Here is a 24,869-nt window from a genome sequence, read left to right on the forward strand (position 1 = left end):
GACTCCGCAGGATACAGAGGAAACATTGCTAATCATAGTTAATACAAAGGACTTTAGAAGAGATTTTATAGCTTTCATAAATTGGAGTGGAGCACTGGAGTGGGATGAGGGTAATCTCTGACATGTCTTTCTCTTATTTGAATTCAGACCTTCCTTGAGTGAGAGGGAGGTGGGATCGAATGATATTTGAGGGTTAGAAATACATGTGCCTTTGTCCTGGGATGTGTGTCGAGGACATCCATGTCACCATTTGTGTAGGACACAAAAAGGCTGAGACCCACCAGACTAAGGCTCATCTAAGGAGAATTCAAAGGGAGAGTTGAGTCCTGAATCTTTAGTGTCAGCCACAAGATAGCTCTGAATTCAGGGCTTATTTTCTAGGAATTGCTCCAACACTATTTCCTCTACCAAGACACTTTCCTTCATTTTTTTTTCTTCCAGAAATAGTTGTAAATATTGAGTTGACTCCTCGGTACCTATCAGCCTTCTGGAAATGTAGGAGTGTCAGATGACATCCTGGGTCTAAGGTCAATGCACACACTATGATAACGGCCACTTTGGGGTCTTCTCTAGAGCTTTTATCTCACTACCAAGAAGACTTTTAAGAAAATGTTTGATTTCAGGGCACCTGGTGGCTCAGTTGGTTGGGCGGCTGCCTTTGGCTCAGGTCATGATCCCAGGGTCCTGGGATGGAGTCCCGCATTGGGCTCCTTGCTCAGCAGAGGGTCTGCTTCTCCTTCTGCCTCTGCCCCTCCCCACTGCTCTACTCGCTCTCTCTCAAATAAATAAAATCTTTTTTAAAATTTAGAAAAAAATTTTTTTGATTTCAGACTTTTTAGAAAGAGCTCTGATCAAATTTTCTTGGACATGAGAAAACAGAGAAAGGAAAGTGCTAAAGACCCAAACCCTTTTTGGGTGAGAATGTCATATTTTTAATATTTGGCAATGTTACATACATACCTGACAGATATATCAACTCACACACACACACGAATTGGTTTTTATTAAAAAAAAAAAACCAAAAAACTTCAATCCAAATTTATTGAGATTACAAAAATAACAGCACATTTCATTAACTCATTACAGCTCAGAGTTATCAACACATTCATATAAGAGCATCTTTAAATAACCTGCTTCTTGCCCATACAAAGCTCATAACATAAAAAAAAAGTAGTTTATTTTCATATTTACAGAAGAAACATGCCGATTGTTTCTTAAAATTTTTTTTGGGGATTAATGGGTGAGGCTATTTTTAAAGTCAGGAAACATTTCGAATTAAAGAAGTTACTGTAGAAACATCTCACAATGCGCCTTACTTAATACCACTGAGTGGTTCTGCATCCGCTTCTAAAGATCATGTTTCTATCGAAGGGCTTCTGGAACTTCCACCTACAAAAATAGGGAATTTTCTTTCAATAAAACAACACAAATGATAAAGTGAAAAATATCTGTAGGGTAGTCTCTAGCAGTAGTCTCTGAGACAAACTCAGATATAGATTGATCATTGCTGTGTGCTATTCAGTATTCAAATTTTGGGGATAAATGAGGTGGTAAACCACTAGCAATTCTGTGACAAAAATGTTGACAAGTGATGAATCTTTTTTGGAATGTAAATTATATTCCCCGGTTTTCTTATTATTAAGGGAATCAGAATTTTTAAATGTTGGAGTGTCTTAAAATAGTCCTGGTCCTTCCAGAACTGAGATGCTAAGAAGGTGGTCCAGGCACACTTCTCAAATGGAAATGTGCTCCCTGGTGACCTGCTCCTGGTGTTCCAAATTTGGAGGCTTGCTCTTGCATACTAAAATATCTTAAACATTAATAAACATTTTTAGAGGTGACTTCGGCACCATCGTGCAATGGAGGCTAGTCACTCGCTACATCCATGCCCCAAATCTGCTCTTGGGTTACTTACCCGCCTTAGCTGTTTTATGCTGCTTCCCCGAATAGCTTCCATGAGATTATCATGAGCTGATCTCAGTGGGGTAGAAGGCCGGGAACTGTCTTCCATTTTCTTTTCTTGCACTGACCTCAGGGAATTTTTAATTTCCTTTAGGATATTGTTTGGTTGTTTCTTAACCTTTTTCCCTTTTTTCTTTTTCTGTCCATTTTGTAATGCCCGCTGGGCACTCTCCTGTTGTTTGATGACTTCTGCGATGTTTCGGGTGATTAGTTTTTTCTCTGGGAGGGGAGGAGGCGGTGGCGGAGGAGGAGGTGGCAGCCTTTGCGGGGGAAGCGGTGGGGGTGGTGGCGGAGGAGGAGGAGGGGGTGGAGCCACAGGAGATGGAGGGCGGCTCCTCACAGTTTGGACTTTCTTGGGGAGTTTGGGGGATGACCAGGGAGAGTGCCTGGGAGATGCGTAAGGTGAGGAGCCAGGTGTTCCTCTTTGCCAGACTTTGGTCCTAAGATTGGCTCCTCCGTCATAGCCCTCTTGTTGTTTTTGCTCCTGCATCCGCTTCTGCCTCTGTTTATCCATATTTCTTGTCAAGAGGCTCGTCATGCTCATTCTTGGTCCTGGGAGCTCAAAATGGTAGCCCAACCTCAGCAGCGTGGTGTTCTCGCGGAGCAGCTTAACGATCTCCATCTCCACCTGGCTGCCCATGATGTGCCTCTGGTTGTGGAAGCGCAGCTCGGTGAGCACTGTGTTGTGCTGCAGAGCTCTCATGATGGCCAGGATGCCCTTGCCCGTGATAAAGTTGGACTCCACGTTGATGTTGGTGATGTGCTCGTTGACTTTGAGCATTTCCGCAATGGCCATGGCCGCACTGTCGTCCGCGCGCGTGTTGGCCAGACTGAAGGTCTTCACCACCGTGTTGCCCTTGAGGGCCTCAGCGAAGCGGGCGAGGGTCTGCGACGTGATGTTCTCGATGTTGTTCAGGTTGACCTCTGTGGTGTCGGGGTCGTTGTTCCTAATCTTTTCCAAGGCATCCTCGATCACCGTAGGGTTTCCGCAAGGGTGAATGGCAGCCGGTGACTCCGTGTTCCTTCCACTGTGGCCATTGGTCAAATTTATGTTTTCTATTTGACTTTTAAATGTCTTTGGCTTTGAGTTATCAGAATCGATGCTATCATAATTTACAGTTCCATTAATACCTTTCTCCTTTTCAGTTGTTCCTTCCTCTTCCTCCTCTTCCTCCTCCTCCTCTTCGTCGTCGTCGTCCTCCTCCTCCTCTTCTGTATACACCTCCTCAGAAACCTCACTGTTAGTTTCAGTGAAGATAAGCTCTTCCTCACTCTCTTCTTTGTCTTCTTCAGCGACCTGAAGAGCACGAGATGATCATTAAGTTGGTATTTTTTTTTTAAAGATTTTATTTATTTATTAGACAGAGATAGAGAGCCAGTGAGAGAGGGAACACAAGCAGGGGGAGTGGGAGAGGAAGAAGCAGGCTCATAGCGGAGGAGCCTGATGTGGGGCTCGATCCCATAACGCGGGGATCACGCCCTGAGCCGAAGGCAGACGCTTAACCGCTGTGCCACCCAGGTGCCCCTAAGTTGGTATTTTTAAGCACATTTTGTTTTTAATTTACAAAAGTCACACATGGTTTTTGCAATGTATGAAATCATTATGTTGTATATCTAAAACCAAAACAATGTTATGTGTCAATTATATCTCAGTAAATAAAAAAGGGAAGTAACACATGGCAAACAATACAAAAGCATGTAAGGAAAAAGTTCATCTCTTGCTTTTGACCTCTCTAGTTGGGATAACCAGGGTTAACATTTCATTGCATCACTTTCAACAGTTTTTTTTAAACAAACATTTATTTATTTATTTATTTATTTATTTATTTATTTATTTATTTGACAGAGATAGAGACAGCCAGCGAGAGAGGGAACACAAGCAGGGGGAGTGGGAGAGGAAGAAGCAGGCTCATAGCGGAGGAGCCCGACGTGGGGCTCGATCCCAGAACGCCGGGATCACGCCCTGAGCCGAAGGCAGACGCTTAACCGCTGTGCCACCCAGGCGCCCCTAAACAAACATTTCTTTTGTTTTCTGCAGAATAAATATCCAGAATTCTATTTATTAAATTTACTATCATTTTGCCAATTTGAACAAATAAGTTGGAACTTCAGCTTTGGAAAACCCCTGGTACATTTTTCATTCTCTTAACTACTTGTTCTGAACTACTTGACTCCTTGTCTACTTAGAATTTAGCAAATTGAATTCTCCCTTCTGGAGTCACTCCGCTCGCTATCCTTTCTTATTTTGCCATCTCAAGTTTAAAAATGACAACAAAAACATACAATGTGTTAATGGATTCCCATTTTTAACGTTCAGAATTCTTCCTCAAATTGGCCTCCGCTAGCAGCTGCGACAGCTGCCAGGTGCTCTGTGCCCCTGCTCGTGTACGTGTAGGCAGAGGCAGGGTGGCCTTCGAGTCTCCAGCATTCATCTACTCTGGGGTAGAGCCCGGCAGAGGGTCTCCGAGACCCCCCACCACCTGAGACCGGCTGACGACCCTGCCTGCTGTGAGGAAGAGAAGCCGAAGCGGCAGAGCTGCTCTCAGGGCAGCAGCAGGTCAAAATCTAGCTCCGCAGAAAAACATTCAGGTCACCCTTTGCTGCACATCAACTTGAAATCTCACGCTAGTGCGGGGTTAAATGAGACGGACTGCAGAAGACACGGGGTGAGAAAGCTAATCGCCCCTGGCACTAACTAGATTCTAGCCATAACGTGAAACAGCAGACGACAGTAGAAAATCTTGAAGCAAGCCATTGCCCCCGCCTGATGGTCTTAAGTTATTTACCATGTATCAGTTATGAAAGACTTTCAGGCAAACACAACCTCAAGTCTATCTTTGTCTTTCCTATTTACGAGACTTTATACTAAGAAGCTGAGTGACCCCATCTTTCTTTCTTCTTACTATCTTTTCTAATAAAAAATAAATTCTGGGAATTGCTGACAGAGTCCAGGTTCCCCGAGTGCAATCTTTTTAGTCCTTTCTTTTGTCTCCTGTAAAGCCCCAATCCCTCCCTCATCCCCAAAGCCTTGGTTATCCCCTCTACGTTGGCAACCTTTTTTTTTTTTTACCCCCCAGGGCTCCTGCTGCCTGAGGCATGTGTAATGAGCTTTGGAAAGCACTGCCTGTCTCCAGGTTTGTTTGCCCAGTTGCTACCACAAAATAGCCTCCAGTTATCCACTTGTTTGGAGTGGCAGGCACCAAGTGATGGCCTGGGGAACGGGTCAGCCACTCCTGGGATGGTTGTCTGTCTGGTCTTTATTTACTCCCTTCTTTAGGCGCGGGAGGAAGGGGGATGCTGAGTGTGCGTTGGCGGTGCGTGTACGTGCATGCGTGTTTGTGTGAAGTTTTAGCTGTTTCAGTAGTTGGAGGAAAGGGATCTGTCTTAAAATCTAAGGTATATTGCCTTTCATGCCACCATTATATTTTATCCCCTTTGGTTTTTAAAAGACTTTTAGGCTCTATCTTCAAGAGATGTTTTCCCCTCAAAACGTGTCTGAGGACAATACCTGAAACTGTTATTCAGCAATGAGTCGTCCTGTGACATCTACGAGACACTTCTTCCAGGAAGCCCTCTTTAACACCTCCTCATATTATTCCCTCATATTATCCTTGCCATATATGGCAGCATAGTGCCCCCAGTAAAGTACCTATTTTAATTACTTGTTTGTCATTTTTCCCAAAACACTGTCAGCTGGGTGAGGACAGGGATCACGTCTGGTTTGTTCACCTAGCACAGTGCTTAACATGTAGTAGGGGCTCAATAAAGATTTGTTGCCTGAATGGATCTAAACCCATTGGCTACCAGCCACTGAGGATCAGGACCGGGCCCGGCCTAGGTGGGTGACTCTCCCAGCTCACCTGGGGCTGAGGGGTTTCCCAGGACGCAGGATTTCCAGTTCTTAAGCCTAGATAGTCCCAGACGATCTGAGAGGGTTAGCTGCCCTAGGTGGGGGACATCTAGGAGAAGGACACCAGAAGGGAGAAAAGGGTCTGGAGAGCGAGGTAAGAGGATGCGACAAAACAATGGTTGCCTCCTTCCTGTATTCTCTGGCATTTGGACTGACTCTGCAGTTCCAGGTCTGCTCTCTGCCACCACTCTGGAGTTAACCTTGATCCTTGTGCAAATGGGGGTGGGAAGATGGGGATAGGGTGAGGCCTGAGGGGTGAGTCTAGAGAAGGCAAATGTTGGCACTCTTGGGGAATAAATAAGGCAACAAGAAGGACCAACCATGTCTCCCAATCACCTCCCTGGCATCATTACACAAACAAGGAGGCAAGACATTTGGTTTTTGGTTCTGGTATTGGGTCTACCCCTAAAAAGCTAGATGACTTTAGTCAAGTCAGTAAAGCTCTGAGACGTCTCAGAGAAACTACGGCGTTCAACTGTAGTGTGTGTCATGATCACCTGGAGGGCTCGTGAGCCCGCAGAATGCTGGGCCCCATGCTCAGGAGGTCTGGGGGAGCCCTAGAATGAGCTTCTGAGAAATTCCCAGGTGATGCTGAGGGGTTGGGCACCCACATTTTGAGAATGGTGGTCTTGGCACCAACAGACCTTGGTTTGAATGTCTGGCTCTCATTATAAGCTATTCACTTCAACTGAATTTCTTAACCTCTCCTGGTCTCGGTTCTCATGTGCAGAAGGTGAGAAGTCCATGAAATAATGTGAGTGAACTTACTGGCACCTAGCCTGACACCCAGCAGATACTTAAGTTAGGGGAGCTGTAGACCCTCTGGTCTCCAAGGCCCCTTGGAGCTTAAGGCAGCAGAATGTGTGTGGACCCAAGTGGGCAGAGGCTGTCATTCAACAGGCACTGAACATGAGTTTCATAAGCCTTTAGAGAGTCGATGGCTGATAAGCCAGCCCCCCAATTCCTCCTCCTGGTCCATTCTGCGCCGCCCTTCCCTTACAAGGCCACTCCCGCCTCCACCCACCCGCCCACCGCCTGGAGCTTTGTCCTGGGCGGGGAATGGGTTTACACCCTCTACCCTTAGGCTTCTGCTCAGCACTCCTTGTGACTACAGAGACAGCCCGCCAGCTGGGGGAAGTGTAGTGGGAGAAAAGCTGACTACCGGGAAAGGAATCAAAGTTCACCAACACCAGCCTCTCTAACTGAGCTGATAAGCCACTGGCAGGGATCAGCAAAACCTTTGGCAGGCTCAGGATGGGTTCCATCGTAGCTGACAATAGGCTTTGCCCTTGGTTTCCTACTGATCTCAGGACACTGACATGAAAATGCCTTTGTTGGGTTACTGCTCTGATGGCTGTCTGTCCTGGATATTCTGTGGCAATTTTCATCTTTTTATCAAGGAAATTCTTTAAGGGCAATAATAAAAATGTTATATTTTATATATTTTATCAGATTTTTGACACACATTCTCACATCAGAGGAAAAAAAAAAGAAAAAAAGCCCCCTAAAAATCATGGTTTCATGGTTGTGGAGGAATTGACCAGCCCAACTCTGGCCTCACCTCCTCCTTCCGCCCCTCCTTGCAGGCAGCCACCGTGGCCTTGGCAGACCCTGGCCTGATCCCAGTGGCCCTTCCCGCGATGATTGACATGAGCAAGGCTCACACGTATCTTGCTATAAATGTGGCCCACACACCCTCTCATCAAGATCATCTAACAGCGCCTAGATTAGTACTGTGGAAGTCTTGCCATTGGCTTCAGGCCATTTTGATTTTAGATGATACTAGTGGAGCCCAGAGGTTTTAAACTGTTGCTCCTGACCTGTGTTCTCCCACAGATTCAGGACTTTATTATACTGCATTAACATTGTTATTACCATTACTATTTTCCCAGGGCATGGTCTTTTGAACTTTCTTCTGTTAATGACTTACTATGCAAATTCAAAGTAACTTAAAGTAACTTAAAATTCAAAGTAACTGGTTACTGGGCAGAAAACAAAAGCTTAACAACACATGAGCTCTAATAGAAGAACATTTCCAGGTCTCAGGATCACCATTATAAAGTAGGAAGGAATCTTAGGGGTCATCTACACAGGCATGCTTAACCTGGGTCCTCAGGTGGGTTTCAGGATGTGTGATATTATTTTGAAATTCCACGTAAAGTTTGCGTATGTATGCACCAGCACACGTGCGTTAGCTTAAGGAGAAGGTCTGTAACTTAACAAAATCTCAAAGGGGTTCCTGATTTACAGAAGAAACCCTGGATTCAACTTCTTCAATAGCCAGATGGAAAAGAGAGCCCTGCCGAGATGACTATCTGTTCAAGGTCTAAAACTTAGGGACAGCACAGGAACTCGAAATATGGCCCCCTGGCTCTCAGTCCCACGGACTTTCCACCTCTGCTCACTTCTTGGTGTTGGAAAAAAAGAATTACTTTTACTGTAGCCACCATCACAGTCAAAGCAACCAGAGTACCCACTTCTGTCCTTACAGAAGGAAATACATTGACTTAACTGCTATATATATGTGTACATACATATAGTCACATATTATGCCACATTAGCAACTCACAGCTCAAATTAGACTTACGTTTTGCAATATATCTAAACCCATGCCTTGCTTCTGGATTATTTTCCTCTAGAAAATCCCATCTTGATTGACTGAAGTCAATCAAGGGATCCCAGCTAAGAATTTTACATCTTATGCTCAACTGGGTGGCCTGAGGAATTGTTCAGTAGCAGGTGCAAATGGGTTATGAGAAAAGACAAGTGAAGCGGACTGAAAAGTTAGGGAAAACAGGTTTCCCGTGTTGGGGGTGGGGGGCCGAGGGTGGGAGTAGCTAAGGAAAAACCCGAGAGCCTACCTTTCCACTCTCCCCCAGCCTCTCCTTCTCCAAGAGTTTTTGGGACTCCTTTTCCCAATAGGCCATCAGTGCCTCTCTGCTGAATGTCCCCGTGGGGGTTTTCTCGGTCAGACTCTTTTGCCTGAGCCCCACGGGAAGGCTGTGATCAGGTTCAATGTCTTCCAACTCCCTCTCTAGCTCCTTCAGCTCCTCAGCTGACAGGGAAGCGAGAAGTTCATCCTCATCGATGGATTCATATTTGCTAAGTCCTCTCCTGTAGCCAAAGGTAGACATGGTCCCTGCTTTGTCAGACCCACAAGGAGCTTGAAGAACCGGGCATTCAAGGCGGCCAGAAGCAGGCAGGGAGGCAAGTGGGCAGGCTGGTCAGCAGCTGGAGCTAGGAGGGGCCTTTTAAGAGTGTGAGGCAGCGCCGTGACAATGCAGAGAGGGGGTGAAAGCATGGGCTGTTTTAAGCAGCAGACGTCAGCTAGACATTTGAACACAAAGAATGTCACATCGGTGGTGGATGGAGGTCTCAGAACCAGTGGGGATTATTAACATGCTGGCCAGGGACATATTTAGCTGAGCCTGATAGCTCACGAGGGCAGGCGGGGAGTGTTTCAGATAGGGAGTAGCACAGTTCTCGCTTCGGATTCAAGCAACAGGACGTAACATTTATGCGGAGAACGACTCGCTACACCACCACGGCCGTGAAAAGGTGCTTTGATTATAATCTCAGAGGTTGAGAAATGAGTACACATCACTCTCTGAGTGGTTATTCAGGTTCTTCTAAAAACACACCGTGGGCGGCATTGAGGGCAACAGAAGGCTATCCCAATACAGCACCTTGAACCTTTATTGTCGTTTGCAGTTTACAAGGCTCTAATCCTAACAAGTCCTGAGAGATGATTATCCTCCTCTCCAGATTTTGGCAACGGAGGCTCTGAGAGTTTACGTGAAAACTTTGAAGTCAGACAGCTAGAAGGACAGAAGTGGCTTTCTCCACCGCACGACATGGCTTCCTTCTCCTCAACCCAGAGGACGAGGAAACAACTAGACTTGCAAATAAAGCTCCAAAAAGACGAATAATAATACTGGTATGGCTTCTTAGTGCCAAGCCGTTTATATATTTTATCTCATTTAATCCCACAGTCCTGTCAGGTATATATTATCCTCCAGATCTTACAGCCACAGAGAGGTTAAGTAACTAGCCCACGGCCACAGAGCTAAAAAGGGAACTAGAATTTGAACCCAGATTTGTGTCTGGGCTGAAAACTGAAGAGATGCTAACATGAAATTATATATATATATATGTCCATATTCTTATGAGTGTGAAAAATACATAGTTTACAGGACTTCATCGATAGGTCGTTTTAGCATACAGATAGATAAAGAGCTGTTAAAATGCGTATGCATAGAAATACACACTTCTTAATACATATATAATAGACCATATTTCGTTTATTACATTCAGCAGTTGGTGACTATTTGGGTTGTTTCCAGATTTGGGTTGTTATAGATAATACTGTGAACATTTACACGCAAGTCTTTGTGTAGCCATATGTTTTCATTTCTCTTGGGTAGATACATAACAGGAATTGCTGGGTTATATGGTACATTTACATTTAACTTTTCAAGAAATTGCCAAACTATTTTCCAAAATGGCTGCACCCACTTACGTTCCCATCAGCAACGATGTGAGTTCCAGTCTCTCCACATCCTAATTTGTTCCTGCTTGTCTTTCTGGTTATAGCCATTTTAGTGGGTGTGAAATAGAGCTCCCTGCAGTTTTAATTTTCATTCCTCTCATAACCAGTGATGTTGAGCATCATTTCATGTGTTTATTTCTACTCATAAAATGTTTTTTGGAAGGAATCTTACATTCATTTTAAATGGAGTCATCTTCTTATTATTGGCCTGTAAGAGTTCTAGAATATATTCTGGACTTTAGCAAGTATGTGATTTGCAGGTATTTTCTTCCATTCTGTGAATTGCCTATTGGTGTCTTTTGAAGAGTGAATGCTTTTAATTTTGATGAAGTCCAATTTCTCAATTTTTTTTTCATTTACTGCTTGAGCTCTTGTGTTACGGCTAAGAAATCTTTTCCTTACCCAAGAGCAGAGATTATCATTCCTATGTTTTCCTTCTGAGAGTTCTACAGTTTTAGGTGTTCATATTTAAGCTACCCATTTCAACTTATATTTGTGTATGTGTAACGTAAGAGTCTAAATTCATCTTTTTGCATACAGATATCCGATTGGCTTAGCATCTCTTTGGGAAAAGACTATACTTTCCCCTATTGAATTGTGTTGGTGTCTTTGTGAAAAGTTAATTGGCCATAAATGTAAGGGCTTGGTTCAGGAGAGTCACTTCTGTTCTATAGATTTAGATGTCTATTTTTTATGCCAGTACTGCATTGTCTTAATTGCTATAACCCTGTAGTGCATGTTGAAATCAGGAGGTTTAAGTCCTCCAACTCTCTTTTTTTTTTTTTTTGCAAGAATGTTTTGGCTATTATGATCTTAACTCATGATGATATTCTGCTCCAAAAATAACTATGACTCTTTTCAATGATACTGATGAGAGAGATGATTATGAAATTAGAAATGATGAGTTTGTTGGTTTTCACTGGGCTGTGGCATATGCCTTTTGTGTAACTACTGGTCACACATCTTTTTTTATGTGAAAATCGGTTTGATTTTTGGAAATGACACCAAATCACTACAACCAATTTGGTGAATGAGATGAGATTTATTCAACTGTATAAAACATTTAGGTAAAAAGATGAATGAGGATTACAACTATATAAAAACCTCTTTGAAAGCAGAGCGATAAGAAGAAAATACTAGAAGTATATAATTAAGTATCAAAAAGTAGTGGAATTGTGTTTTTTTCTCCCTTCCTTCCTCTTCCTCTCTCTCTCATGTTTGTAATTTTTCTGTAACATTTTAATACTATTTTTATTGGATAATCGATTAAACACACACTTTATGCCAGATTCCAACTTAGGTGCTGGGGTTAGAGCAGGGAAGATAGCCAACAGAATCCCTTCCTTCGTGGGGCTTACATTCTTTTCTCTTTCTTCTTTTTTTTTTTTTAATATTTTATTTATTTGTTAGAGAGAGAGAGAGAGCACAAGCAGGGGGAGCAACAGGCAGAGGGAGAAGCAGGCTCCCCATGGAGCAGGGAGCCTGATGTGGGACTCGATCCCAGGACCCTGGGATCCTGACCTGAGCTGAAGGCAGATGCTTAACCCACTGACCTACCCAGGCATCCCTACATTGTTTGGTCGGGGGAAACAATATATAAATAAACAAATAAAAACAAAACATATCGGACAGAAGCTCTATGGAGAGAAATAGAGCAGGGTAAGAGGGAAGAAAGAAGCCTGTGGGGGTAGTACTTCACGTAGGTAAGATCCCTGTAATACGGTGACATTCGAGCACACAGCTGGCCAGAGTGTAATATATATTTAGTGTGACTATAAAGTAATTACTCAGATATTCCTGGAATCACAGATTCTCAGCATTCAGAGGGACTTGGAAATACATTAATCTTCTATCACCTCTATAAGTGGTCATCTAGGGTTTCCTTGAACACTTCTAGTGAAAATTCTATGTTAGCAAAATTCCATTTCATTATTTGGATGGCTCAAATAATTTAAAAAAAAATTTTTTTTCTATAGTGTTGAAACTGATCTCTTGAAAAATCACCCCATATAGTTTAGTTTTCTCATTGGAACAACCCAGAATAAATGTAGTCTAATGTGGCTTTCTTTTCTCAAATCTTGGATGGCTGACGAATGACTTTGGAAATGAATCTGGAAGAGTTTTGCTCTGTGACAGCATCACTGGAAAAAAAATGTATGGCCTCTCAAGGACAGTACCTTCAGAGCGATGGCCTTAGATATCCTAGTATATATGTTACGAATCACTCTGATTACCATAATAATTATAATTTGTGGCTGAGCTTAGTTCACTGGACCCCCCTGTAAGCAGTCTCCACAAACTTTAAATCCATTGGTTGAAATTCTGCTGAGCAATTAAACATGACTACCTGAGCCTGGCCAGACTTAAGTATGGTGAATAATTTAGATTTCTTTGCAACTTTGCCTACTTTGAGGAAAAAACCCCTTTTTCCTTGAGGAAAAAAATCCAATCAAATGTCTTCCAGGCATCAGCATTTTCTATTTCAGGTTTTTTTTGTTTTTGTTTTTGTTTTACTTGATTACATTGTGTTTTGGAGTTGAATTGCTTTTAGAGTCAATAATATAGAAGGCTTTTGACAATTAGCATCTTTTGTTAAAAACATACCTATCTTGGGGAGAATTGTTTTCATGGTTCTTGATTCACAATCAGATACACATGATTTCACATTATATCAGCGATTTCCTTTTTAGTGAAAATAGAGTTTGCTCTTTCACTCATTTTTCTCTTTTGGTATCCTCTTGAAAATGCTGTCCTCTGTTTGTTTATTCGACAACCATTTACCAAGCACTGGCTGTGTGGACAGGTACTGTGCTGGAAGCTAGGATTACGAACAGAAAAATAGAAATTGATCTGGTCCCTGCCCTCAGGAGCTCACACTCCTGGGAGAGAGGCAGACAGCTGACGGTAACACAGTGCAGTGACAGCTCGGCCCAGGTGCCGGCAGAAGGAGAGACGGGGAGTACAGATGGAAAGCAATGCAGCCCACGTGGGGGGGAGCTGGAGAAGCGCAGAAGCTGATAAAGAGCTTTCCAGGCAGAGACAGCAGCCTCTGAGCAAACGCATAGGAGTATGAAAGCAAAAATGAAAACAAACCCCCAAACCCCGGGGCGTTCTTCCGCATAGGGGTGGGGAGGAGGTGGAGATGGGCAGAAACTGACCCTGGCTCATGGACTATTTCCAACAGAATGCCTTGGTATCTTGCCCCCAACCTTACTTCTTCTTTTTTCTTGTTTAGAGCGATTTTATTTATTTATTTATTTGTCAGAGACAGAGAGAGCGCACAAGGAGGGGGAGCAGCAGGCAGAGGGAAAAGCAAGCTCCTTGCTGAGCAAGGAGCACCCCCACCCCCCAATGTGGGACTCTATCCCAGAACCCTGGGATCATGACCTGAGCCAAAGGCAGACGCTTAACCAAATGAGCCTCCCAGGCGCCCTTTCTTTTTATTATTTTTTTTAACAGCCATCAGCGTCATGGTAGATGCATATAGATGTTGAATGTTTTTTACTTGAAAGGCCATGTCAAGGAGTTTGGGACTTCATTATCATTTACTGTTACATGGAAGTCTTCGACCATATCCCCTAGCCCACAGGCCACTGTTAATCCCAGCAAGTGTCTTAATATTAAAGGAAACTCAAAAGGAGCAAAACTCACCAACACCTTTAAAACTCAGCCACACGTGCCCCGCCAGCAGATCTGGTATTTGTGTAGATAGGGTTTGTAGGCGGCCGTCGGGAGACCTGCCTCCTCTTGGAAGTCATGACGAGTCAGCCTAACACTCTGCCTGGCGGAGACGCGCTGCCTGAAGATGGATCACTTCGCTTGTGGGTGATGTACTTACAGCTCTCCGTGTCTGGAAGTGTTGTGAGGCCCTACTGATTGTCTCTGTGTTTTCTTTAGTAACCTCCAGATTTCAGGAAGAATTTGGTCATTTCAGGAATTGTTTGTATTTCAAAATATGTAGGCATTTCTATTTATAACCACGTAACAGAATGAAATGAATGCATTATATGAATCTCGTTAATAGAAATCGCATTTCCCCGGGTCCCCTGTTTTATTCTGCAATCGGACCAGATTTCATGACTCGTTTCAGTGATGTGAAAGGACGCCAAAGGTCCAGATTTACAATGACGTGTTGTTTTACTGAGCTAAGATTTATCTGCATCTGGGTGTCTCCCCGGCACCTAAAACTCAACCTGCCCAAACCAGTACCTTGATTTCCCTCTTTCTGCTTCCCCTACTCCCCACACAGACTTCCACACTTCTTAAAGTGGCATCTCCCCCCCTTTGCCCCCATAGTTGCTGGAGCCGTGTGTTACCTTTGGCCCCCTCTCTCGCCAACCCGGGCTTAGTCAATCACAAGGTCTGGACTCCTGGAGTTTAAACCACCCTTAAATTCCTGCTTCATTTCTGACCATTCCCCTTGGTCTGAACTTGAGTCTAAGCTGCTGTCCTCATTTTCTTGGAAGACTGACATTTCCCCCTTTCCACAGTATAGACAGAGTAACTTTTTAATTGCAGTATAGTTCACATACAGTGTTGTTAGTTTCAGTCACTTTATTAGTACAAGATAGTGATTCAGTAATTCTGTACCTTACTCAGTGCTCATCAAGGTAAGTGTACTCTTAACAGAGTAACTTTTTAAAAACACAAATCCCCTTGGGTCATTCTCTGCTTAAAATCCTTGAATGGCTCCCACTGTGCTCGGGACAGAGTCTTTACCTCACCCTCTGGCCCCTCCAGGACCAGGCCTTGCTGACGTCGCAATCCTCAGCTGGGGTCACTTCCCGCAGCTCTCACACTGGGTTTCTGAACTCACCACATCTACTCCATCATCCCCGGGCCATTGTCCGAGCTCCACCCTGCGCCCGGACCGCCTTCACCTCTTCTGCCAGGCTCGACGTCTCCCAAGGAGAGGCTTCTCCTGATGCCAGAGGCCAGTTTAGTTTTCCCGGCTCCCACAGACTGCATCCCACGCAGCATCCCACTTAGGATGGCTTGTTTCAAGTCGGTCTTTGCCCTAAAGGCATTTTCTCCAAGGAAGGCGCCACGCCTGCCCCTTTCACTGTCCCCAAGGCCTAGCATAGTTATTAGGTGTTCAAGAAGTAGTTTAGAAACAACAAACCGGATGAATGACTGTATAGGCAGGAGTGGATCCAAGTCTTACAGAGCCTGAAGATCACCCAGTGGTAAGGCCCTCCTTAAGAATAATAATACACAATTATAAATACAAAATTAGTTATGAAAGTCAAGCTGTATTTAAAACAATAATAGAATCACGACAAACTACTAGGTACCTCTTAGGTGATTTGAGCTTTCTTCTGAGGTCTCTTGAAGCAGTTCACCAAAAAGGCTTCTAGAGAAGGGCTGCCTAATTGTAACCCGGCTTCTTGGCTCCCTGCCTCCCACAATGCCCTACTCCTCCTGTGAACCCCAATACTCACAGGGGCGCAGAAGCTCCTGCTTTAGGGTCAGTCTGCCTCTGAGTGTGGCCTCCAACTAGTGAAGGAGCCCAGCTGGCCACAGAAGTGTTCATATCTCGTGATGGCACTCCTGCTCATTTCATGGAGACCTTTCTTACTTGAATTGTCAATTTGCCGGTGAGGAAACATGGAAATCATATTTGACAGTGTCATTTGCAAAATTGGGAAACTGGAAATTCTCTTATTCTCAACAAATGTCAAGTGTCTACCTACTTACGGCTAACGAGTTGTTCCTCACTTTTACCCTCCTCTATCCCTGCCCCCTCCACACACCCTCTTTTTAAGGCTTATCTAATCCCTTTCAATGTACAGGGGCAAGATTGCTTTCTGAACTCGATCTAACGTATTTTACACTTACACAGAAGGGTTTGGGTTTTCAGCATTTCCTACGGAGGGTGCGTCCCAAGGCTGCTGGGCTAGTGAAATGACCCCTAAGGAAGTAGAGCTTCCGACTTCCTTGTCTGTCTGCCGGGAGCGGCTCGGAGAGCTCCCCGGGGGGATGTCAGGCAAAGGTCAGGCCCAGCTCACACAACAACCAAACAGGCCACGGGATTGAGATGACAACTGGCAATACCCTCCTGAAGTCTCGGCTCTCAGGCCTGGCGGCCAAGCAAATCTCCAAGCGATGCCAGCTTACGGTAGTGAGCATGAGTCAAATTTAAAATTGTTAGAGCTATTTATAACATAACATCTTGCCATTGTATCACATCGGCAGTTCACAACATGCTTTGACATACAAGGTGCCAGGTGGTCGCGCGCACTAATGCGATCTCCGTGGGATCCCTGTGGGTCGCTGCCGCTTGCCGCGTGGAAGGCAGCCCTTGGGGAGACAGATACCATTACTTCTACTTTACAAAGGGCGGAAATGGGTTCTGAGGCTCTGCGAGGTTCCAAAAACCTCTTTGAGTGTACCTGGCTAGTAAGAGAGAATTGTGGTTGTGCGTCAGAAGTCCAAGCTCCTTCTCATATTGAGATTTACTCGTGTGTCATTTCAAAATGTTCTGAAATGAAAGACAGGTGGGATGAAAGAAATTTTTAATAGAGCATCGGATGCCTTGCCTTATGTAGCGTAGGCCCAATTTTCGTTTGTTGAACTAATTCGAACCTGGAAAAATGAGTCCCATTCAAGCAGATGGACAGATATGCTGATAATGGGAAAACCGTCGAAGGCAAAAAAAGGATTTCCAGAAAAAAATTCCAAAGTGAGGAATGAGTAGCTAACCTTCATCAGTCAGGTCTTTCAGTTTAAGCTGCAGATCATGAGTATGAAATTGCACTTGCAAAGCAAGAGCACATCTGATATATATTATATGAAGTTCTAATAAAGGAAATTTTCCTTGGGGCGTCCTGGAAGGTCTGAAGCAACCGCTCATTTCAGCAGCTAGTTATCTGTTACCTCCAGGGTTGATATTACACTGTGGTGTCAGGAAGAAGGATGTGGATGGAAGGCCAGCTCCCAAGACATGGATCTTTCCCTTGGGATGGCTCCCCTCTCGGGTTCATGACCAGTCCTGCAGGGAAGTGGTATCTTAAAGGGCAGAAAAGGTGACATCCTGCTATGAAGGTTGGCTCGAAAGGTAAATTCAGAGAGAAAGGACAGGAATATGGGGACTTGGCATACCCAACAATGGGACAGTTCTATGCTTGAGAGCTGCTCTCTGGCTCCTGAGCTTTTTCATTTGCAATTTTATCAAGAAAATCAAAGGCATTGTCTTTTCACAGACTCACAGTTCCTCACTGACTTTTACCTCCATAGTTCTCCTGTGTTCTTGAGATTCATGGCCTTTTGAATGATTGCCTTGTCTCATTTTCCCCTGGCCCTCATTTCCAAATGCCACACCCCCTTCTCCTTGTTCCCCTTTCTTCGGTGCCCCCAGGGAATCAGAGATAGTTTTCAGGGGTGTTACAAAAGCCCCAACCCACTGGTAACACGATTCCTTGCCACTTCATGCCCTCAAAAGAACACGAAACCTTCATTCTTAGCTCTCCAGTTTGTATGTTTCTCTGTGTTTTGTGATAGCCATAACAACAGCAACCATAATAATAAAAGATGGGAAAGTCGTATTACAATCAGCATGACATGTCAGAGGTTGGCAGAAAGGCGGCCTTGCCTGGGTTGAGGGCCAGTAAGGCCGGCGAAGGTGGCAAGCATGGCGCTGCCCATGAATGCTGTGTCATCTGCTTGTATGGTCTTATCAGCAGAGCAAAACGAATAAATCATGTGCTGCTAGCACAAGAACCAAGTGCTCCCGTCTGAGCCAGATGATTCCATTGTTTAGCTGGGCTACCTCAGTGAGATTGTAAACTTGGCATCCCCTGCCAGTGAGAGACAAGTGCCTCCTGTTTTTTAAAAGCCATTTATTCAGATTAATTTATATTCCATAAAATTCACTCAAAGTCTAAAGTTTAATGATTATTTTCAGTAACTTTATCAAGTTGTAAATTCAGAACATTTCCAGAACCCCACAAAGATCCCCTCTGCAGTCAACTTTTGTTCTCACCCCCAACCCCAGGCAACCACCAGTCTGTTTACTGTCTCAATATATTTGTTTTGTCTGGACATTTTATATACATGGAATCATACAATAGTGTTCTTTTGTGTCTGACTTCTTTCACCTAACCTAATGTTTTTCAGATTCATCCAAGTTGGTAGCATGTTGCGAGATAGTGTTCCATTGTATAGACAGACCATGTTGTATTTATTCACTCATCAGTTTGTGGACATTAAGATTGTTTGCACTTTTTGGCTATTCTGAACAATGCTCTCCTAATCTGAACTAAAAATGATGGGGTGGTAAGAGCTTGGGGTTTGGAGTCAGGAGTTTCAGGTTGAGTTCTAGCTCTGGTACTTACTACCTTAGTTAACTGTAAGATTGTTTTCCTCAGTGCAGATAATTCACGCCTTCCCTGTCCTGCTCCTCCAATTGTAAGAATCAAGTAAGAGTAGGTCTGTGGGATGCTGTGTGAGCTGTGAAACACCGGACAAATGACTTGTTGAAGTCGTCTTTCTAGAATGCATTAAAATAAATTAGCTGTTTCTCAAGATTCTTTCCACATTCATAGAACAAATGATTAAGCTTTCGATCTATAGGAAATATTTACCTGTTTCCTTATATAGACTTGGGGTTCTCACTATCTTTTTCTCAGTAAAGCCTATTACTTAGAAAGGTTTTTACTATCATTCCACTTCTCTTAAATTTACTTGCCTTCTAAATGTTACCTTTGATTGTCAAACAAAAGGTTGTGTTTCCTATTGAAGAGAGGGTTTTCGGATATCCTAGAATCCCTGTAGGAAATCGGACTCAGTAAAGCAGAAGGTGAGATTTGATCAGGGAATGCTCCAATGCACAATTCAATATAGTCTCTTGGGTATTTCCGGTGACTGTGCAGAGCAGAGCCCTGATGAAAGATCTGGGGGCAGAGCTGAGACAGGTTCAGGGCCTTCCCATGAGTCAAACCTAAGCAAATGTTACCATCCTCCAGTCGAAGGGGATTAAAATTGTCATTTCGGTGAAACAATATTAAACCAATTGGGGTAACTAGATCTTCAGGGGTATTCAGACATTCGGGAACGTGCATTGTTGACCACTGAATGTCCTGTCTAGTTACTTGACTTCTACAAAGCATAAAAAAAGAAAAAAGAAAAAAAAAAAAAAAAACGTTCCTTGAGAAGCCAGTGCCGACTTCACTTCAAACAGAAAGAACCGGCTACTGGTTTCTCACACCCACTCAATCCCAAGGTAAGTACCACATTTAGCGCCCTCCACACCTTCTACCTTATTCAACACTACGGGCTGCTTCCAAGGAGTTTTATCTTAAATCTCATTGGGAGATCTGGGATGGAAGCCTTCCAAGGCCAGAGAAACGGCTGTCCCCAGTTTACTGGAATCTCAAGCACAGAATGTGAGGACCCGTCAAGTGCCTCTGGTGGCATCACGAGCCAATCTGATATTAGAACTCAGGCGCTCCAGTGCCCAGATTCAAATTACTGGACTGTCCCTTTCCAAAAACAGCAAATCCCCAGACATCTCTAGCACTCCCTGAGGTTGCAAAACACTGGCCACTGAGGTCACATAAGTATTCCTTCTACACATCTTCTCCCCAGAGAAGCCTTCCTTTCTTTTTCAACGATGGATGATCAGGGATTTCCTAACAAAAGCAGAGGTGGGTATCATGTGCTTGGGACAACTCTCTGCAGTTTTCATTCTGTGAATTTTCTCAAAATATTTACAGATGAGAGTAAGATGCTATATACATCTCTAACATTATTTTTCATATTTTCACACGTAAGCATGACAATCTGCAGACATATCCTAAGACCACGGTTCTTGGCTTTTACAAGTCTGGCCCTGGCCCCGCCGCTCTGTAGTAATAATGGTGAGAACTCGAGTTTCACGCACACTCTAGGTTAGATCTCGTGTTTCTATACTTACCTCATGTCTTGTTCAAAATCAAGCAGCTCACAATTGGTGGAGCCTGGTTCAAACTCAGGTCTGTTTGACTACCAGGTACATATTTTCACCTCCTGCATTATACGACACTAGAATACCGCCCTACAATGCACTTATGTATGTAGAATGTATGTGTATATGTCACATAGTTGGACTGGGTGTGTATGAAAGTATGGACATAGGCATAGTGTTTCATTGTTGACCCATAAAAAACTTGAAGCAGCTGAGAGTTCTTGTATGTCCTACATAACTTCTGACTTGGAAGATGACTGTATACATGAGAATAATGTGACTTGAAACCAAAATTTGGATAGGAATGTGTGGCCGAAGGTCAATGACAAGGCTTAAGTATGTTCTCTGGGTCATAAAAGACACCATCTTTTTTGTGGTTTCCATGCTGTCTGACCCGTATGTACGGATTTTTCAAAAGCCTGTATCAAAGGGAGTGTTACCTATGAATGTTTGCTGTACGACGTTGCTTAACCCGCTCCTTCTCCCATCTTTTGCACTGTCATCCTATTGCCTAGAAGCATATCCTGTGACCAGCTGAAATGACCGAACCACATTCCTCAAGAGGCACTTGGTTTCAGCGTGCTTATAAAATTAATTTAAGTCAGAAATGGGAATGCTCTTTTGAGATCGCCTCCTGAAAAACTGAACAAAACATACTCAAATGAGAGGTCAGAGCTGCTGCTTTGCATTCGGGCTGTCTGTCTGATACAAAACAATTCACAGTGACCAAAGCAACCACGCACGTCTCGGCAGCGGGGGGCGGCGTCATCAACACTCCAGCACGTCGATCCCACAGTGGTTCAATGGGCACCACACTGTACCGCGTTCGGCTTCTCTATGGCTTGGTGAGGAGAAGCAGCTGTTGCCCTCTCCCGGATAAAGTGCCGTATTCCAGGAGAAACAGTCCTAATGAGATAGAAATGAGCTCCCCTCACCACCCAGCCCACTCACAAAGCACGGTTAGGAAACAGGAAAATATAAGAAAAAAGATCAAATCCATTGCAGACACAGTGATTGTGTCAGGTTCATAGAACACATGTGTCTCCTGCTTCACAAGTCTCAGAAGACCCACCTGCAAAATCGATAGCATGTGCCATGAGCTTGTAGCTTTACATTCAAATATTTCATGAATATATTTACATAAAATGCATTAAAGAAAATGTCACAGCTTTAGTGTACTAGACTTAATTTAATATCTGAAGCAGCTTGAATGTACTTACACAAAAATACATTAAAGAAAGTGCCAGTGCTTTGGCTTATTTAATATCTGAAATATCCGATAGCAGACTTACATCCCCAGTATTAGTTTTTATTTACTTAGAGCAATACTTACAGGTAACAATGCCTTTTAGCCACAACGAGGAAACAATAGAGGAATCATGCAGTATTATACACAAAGCATTATAGTTTGAATTAAATACATTACAGCTCAATTTATATAAAAATATATCCTCTAGGGAATACAGGAGGTTAACACTAGCTCTAATTGCACAGTTTTTTTTTTAATGCTTATTTATCTTTTAAAGATAACTGAAGCTAAATACGATTTGAAAACTTCACAAACCAATCAGGTATCACCATTGGAAAAATACAGTAACTCTAAAGATAAAAATAAATATAAGAAAAATACATTATTAAAATCAGGAAAAACAAATCTAGATAATTACATGATTAAGATTACATAGCCAATTCACAGATTCAACACTATCAATTTACCATGATAATGATGAGGTCACTGATTATTTTTGTCTGGGTCTTATACAGAATGTACTCATTCAATATATTCTACAAATAATTATTGAACTTTGTGCTCTAGGGAATGTGTTTGGCTTGAAGAAAACACTGGAAAACAAAACAGACATAAAGCCTGCCCTCCTAGAGCTTGTAGTCTAGTGGGGCAAACAGATGAGAGCCCGGGTGCCTATAATAAGCCTGAGAAGTGCTGTGCTGGGTCCTCCCCTCCCACGGGAGGGATCCTCTAAACTGAGACCTGGAGGAGAAGGAGTGAGAGGGGAAGAAGGAGATGGAAAGAGGATTCCGGGCACAGAGAGAAAACAATGCAAAAGACCCCGGGGTATAAGAGAGCATGGTCTATTTCTTTTTTTTTTTTTTTTTAAGATTTTATTTATTTATTCGACAGAGATAGAGACAGCCAGCGAGAGAGGGAACACAAGCAGGGGGAGTGGGAGAGGAAGAAGCAGGCTCATATCAGAAGAGCCTGATGTGGGGCTCGATCCCATAACGCCAGGATCACGCCCCGAGCCGAAGGCAGACGCCCAACCGCTGTGCCACCCAGGCGCCCCGCATGGTCTATTTCTACAACAGTGGTTCCCAAACAAAGGACCTCAGATATTTGTTGGGCCAGAATGAAATTTTCACCCATCAATGAGGAAATGAAGACAGTGTGGTAAGTCTTTTCAAAGCTCAAGTCATTCAATTTCAGTAACTGGGTTTAAGACTGACCGGCTTTCTGGCATTAAGATGGCCCCTGTTTCATAAAACGACCGTGATAGTAGGTGATCGATTTTTAAAAAATAGATGACCCTGTTTTTGAAATTAGCAAAACAAAAACTACAGGTGTATAAAATCTGAAAACCTGGGAATCACTGTTCAAAGAATAGACTTCTAACAGGTGTTTAATATGGTTAAAGGAGGGGGGTAAGGGAGAAGTCAAGAGATAAAGCTGAGGAGGAAGGCAGGGATTTAGATTGGGTGAGGGCCAGGAAGAACTTTGAACTTTATCCTAAGAGCAGTGGGAATGATTCTGAGCAGGGGAGCGAAATTCTGCTTAGATTTGTAACAGATCACTCTGGATGTGGGTAGAATGCGTGCTGGATGGAACAAGACAGCAGGAAGGAAGGCCAGCGGGCAGCACTACAGTACCCCGGGAAGAAGAAGAGAATAGCTAGAATTAGGGCCAAATCAGTAGGACTGAGTAGGAAAAGATGTCTGCAAGGGACAAACTTAACCAGGATTTGGTGATCTGCTATATTGGGTAAGAAAAACAGAATGGTCGGAACTGGCGTCCAGGTTTTTCCTTAGGAAGCTGAATTGACGATAATTGGGCTTAACGAGCGAGCTAATGTAGGAAAGGAGCCTCTTTTTGTGCAGGAAGGTAGTGAGTTCATTTGGGGACATGTTGAGTTTGAGGTGCCTTTGTGTTTAAAAGTCCATTAGAGGGGCGCCTGGGTGGCTCAGTCAGTTAAGCGTCTCTCTTCAGCTCAGGTCGTGACCTTTGGGTCCTGGGATCAAGCCCTACGTCGGGCTCCCTGCTTCACCCTCTCCCTCTGACTCTCTGTCCTGCTTGTGCTTGCTTGCTGTCTCTGTTTCAAGTAAATAAATAAAATCTTTAGGAAAAAAACAAAAGTCCATTAGAACCCCTGTTTACATAGGATGAGAGGAAGAGTTGAACTTCAGATATAAACTGTCTAGCCAACAGCTTACAGTTAGTTATTGAAACCATAGACGTGAATGACATTTCTCCCGGAGAACATAGCATTGAAGAAAACAGGGCTTAGGACATATACTAACGATCTGGCAGGAGACGAGTAACAGAAAGAAGCCAGAGACAAGAGCAGGCGGTCAGGGAAGCGAGAGGAGAGCGAAGAGAGCAAGGTGTCCTGGAAACAAAGGGAAAACCATTTCAAGGAGGGAGCAGACAGCAGTGCCAGATGCTGCAGGAATCAGCTGGAAGGATTAAGAATGCTCATCGAAATTAGCAACAAGGCAGTTATTAAAGACCTTGAGAAAGGCAGTGGAGGGAGGGAGGGAGGGAGCCCAGCGAGAGGACAGTGGGTGCATCTGCAGGCTGGAGGGAGCTCTTGTACACGGTGTGGGTATAAAAGAAAGGAAAGAGCTAGCAACCGGCTGGAGACCGGAGGGGGGGTGAGGGTGGGGAGGGGTGAGAAACCGGTTCTTGTTTTATAAACGCAAGAGAATGGATACTGTAGGAGACACTTGATAGGGAGAATATGAAGACTTGTTGGAAGTGAAGATAATTAATAGAAATTCGCATAAAAATATTGACCAGCTTAAAAAAAATCACAACGTAAAGGTCTTTAAAGATGTGAAATATGGTGTCCCCATAAGAACACACGATCATTATAAAATTGTTAATGGATTTAAATACACTTAAGGATGTAAAATGATTCCAAGAAATTCTGAATGAACCGCATTTTAAAATACCTTTAAAATCACATTTAAAATATCTTTTAAATCACGGCAATTTTAGCTCTTGCCCATAGAGATCATACTCTTTAAATAATATATATCTTTGGATGGCTGGTGGCAGAGAGAGCTTCTCCATGGAGGCTTGCTGGCACAGGTGCTGTAGTCCCATCAGCCTTCGAATTTTTAACCGACACAAGTGCTTTAATGAGCAAGGATTCTCTAAAATGTTGGGAAAAAAATAAGCAAAAAATAAAAACAATATTAGTAGATTGACCTGTAAGATACAGCCTGTTTTAGAATAACGTTAATGGTGTCATTCTGAAAAACAGGCACGT

The 24,869-nt window shown here is 43.6% G+C and overlaps 2 protein-coding genes across 7 annotated transcripts in view; both read right to left on the reverse strand.

Moving 5' to 3' along the window:
* Positions 1–1,023: 1,023 nt before the first annotated feature.
* Positions 1,024–9,155, reverse strand: LMOD2 (leiomodin 2). Its single transcript, XM_045792734.2, has 3 exons — positions 8,734–9,155; positions 1,916–3,259; positions 1,024–1,389 (listed from the first exon to the last, which is right to left on the reverse strand). The coding sequence occupies exons 1-3, from the start codon at positions 9,004–9,006 to the stop codon at positions 1,363–1,365; spliced, it is 1,644 nt and encodes a 547-aa protein (XP_045648690.1). The 5' UTR covers positions 9,007–9,155; the 3' UTR covers positions 1,024–1,362.
* A 5,933-nt stretch (positions 9,156–15,088) lies between these two features.
* ASB15 (ankyrin repeat and SOCS box containing 15) overlaps positions 15,089–24,869 on the reverse strand; it is a 37,890-nt gene continuing 28,109 nt past the window's right edge. For 3 of the 6 annotated variants that reach the window (XM_087860848.1, XM_045792736.2, XM_045792735.2), the window contains one exon: positions 22,459–24,753. In XM_087860848.1, the coding sequence (XP_087716974.1) occupies positions 24,581–24,753 (173 nt within the window). In that variant the 3' untranslated portion in view covers positions 22,459–24,580. Of the gene's footprint in view, positions 15,619–15,715; positions 16,029–20,997; positions 21,271–22,458; positions 24,754–24,869 lie in introns of those variants that run through there. The other 3 variants (XM_087860850.1, XM_087860849.1, XM_045792737.2) reach the window with 3 other exon arrangements.

This window comes from Ursus americanus, chromosome 3, assembly GCF_024610735.1.
Source record: "Ursus americanus isolate L20-20 chromosome 3, mUrsAme1.1.p, whole genome shotgun sequence".
NCBI lineage: Eukaryota > Metazoa > Chordata > Mammalia > Carnivora > Ursidae > Ursus > Ursus americanus.

What these genes read in the sequence shown, in the direction of transcription:
- LMOD2 (XM_045792734.2), bottom strand. Translation starts at nt 9,006, where the DNA reads ATGTCTACCTTTGGCTACAGGAGAGGACTTAGCAAATATGAATCCATC. An exon ending in GGCTGGGGGAGAGTGGAAAG is followed by an intron (nt 3,260 to 8,733) that starts GTAGGCTCTCGG and finishes CGTGCTCTTCAG; the next exon opens with GTCGCTGAAGAAGACAAAGA. An exon ending in GCATAAAACAGCTAAGGCGG is followed by an intron (nt 1,390 to 1,915) that starts GTAAGTAACCCA and finishes CTATTTTTGTAG; the next exon opens with GTGGAAGTTCCAGAAGCCCT.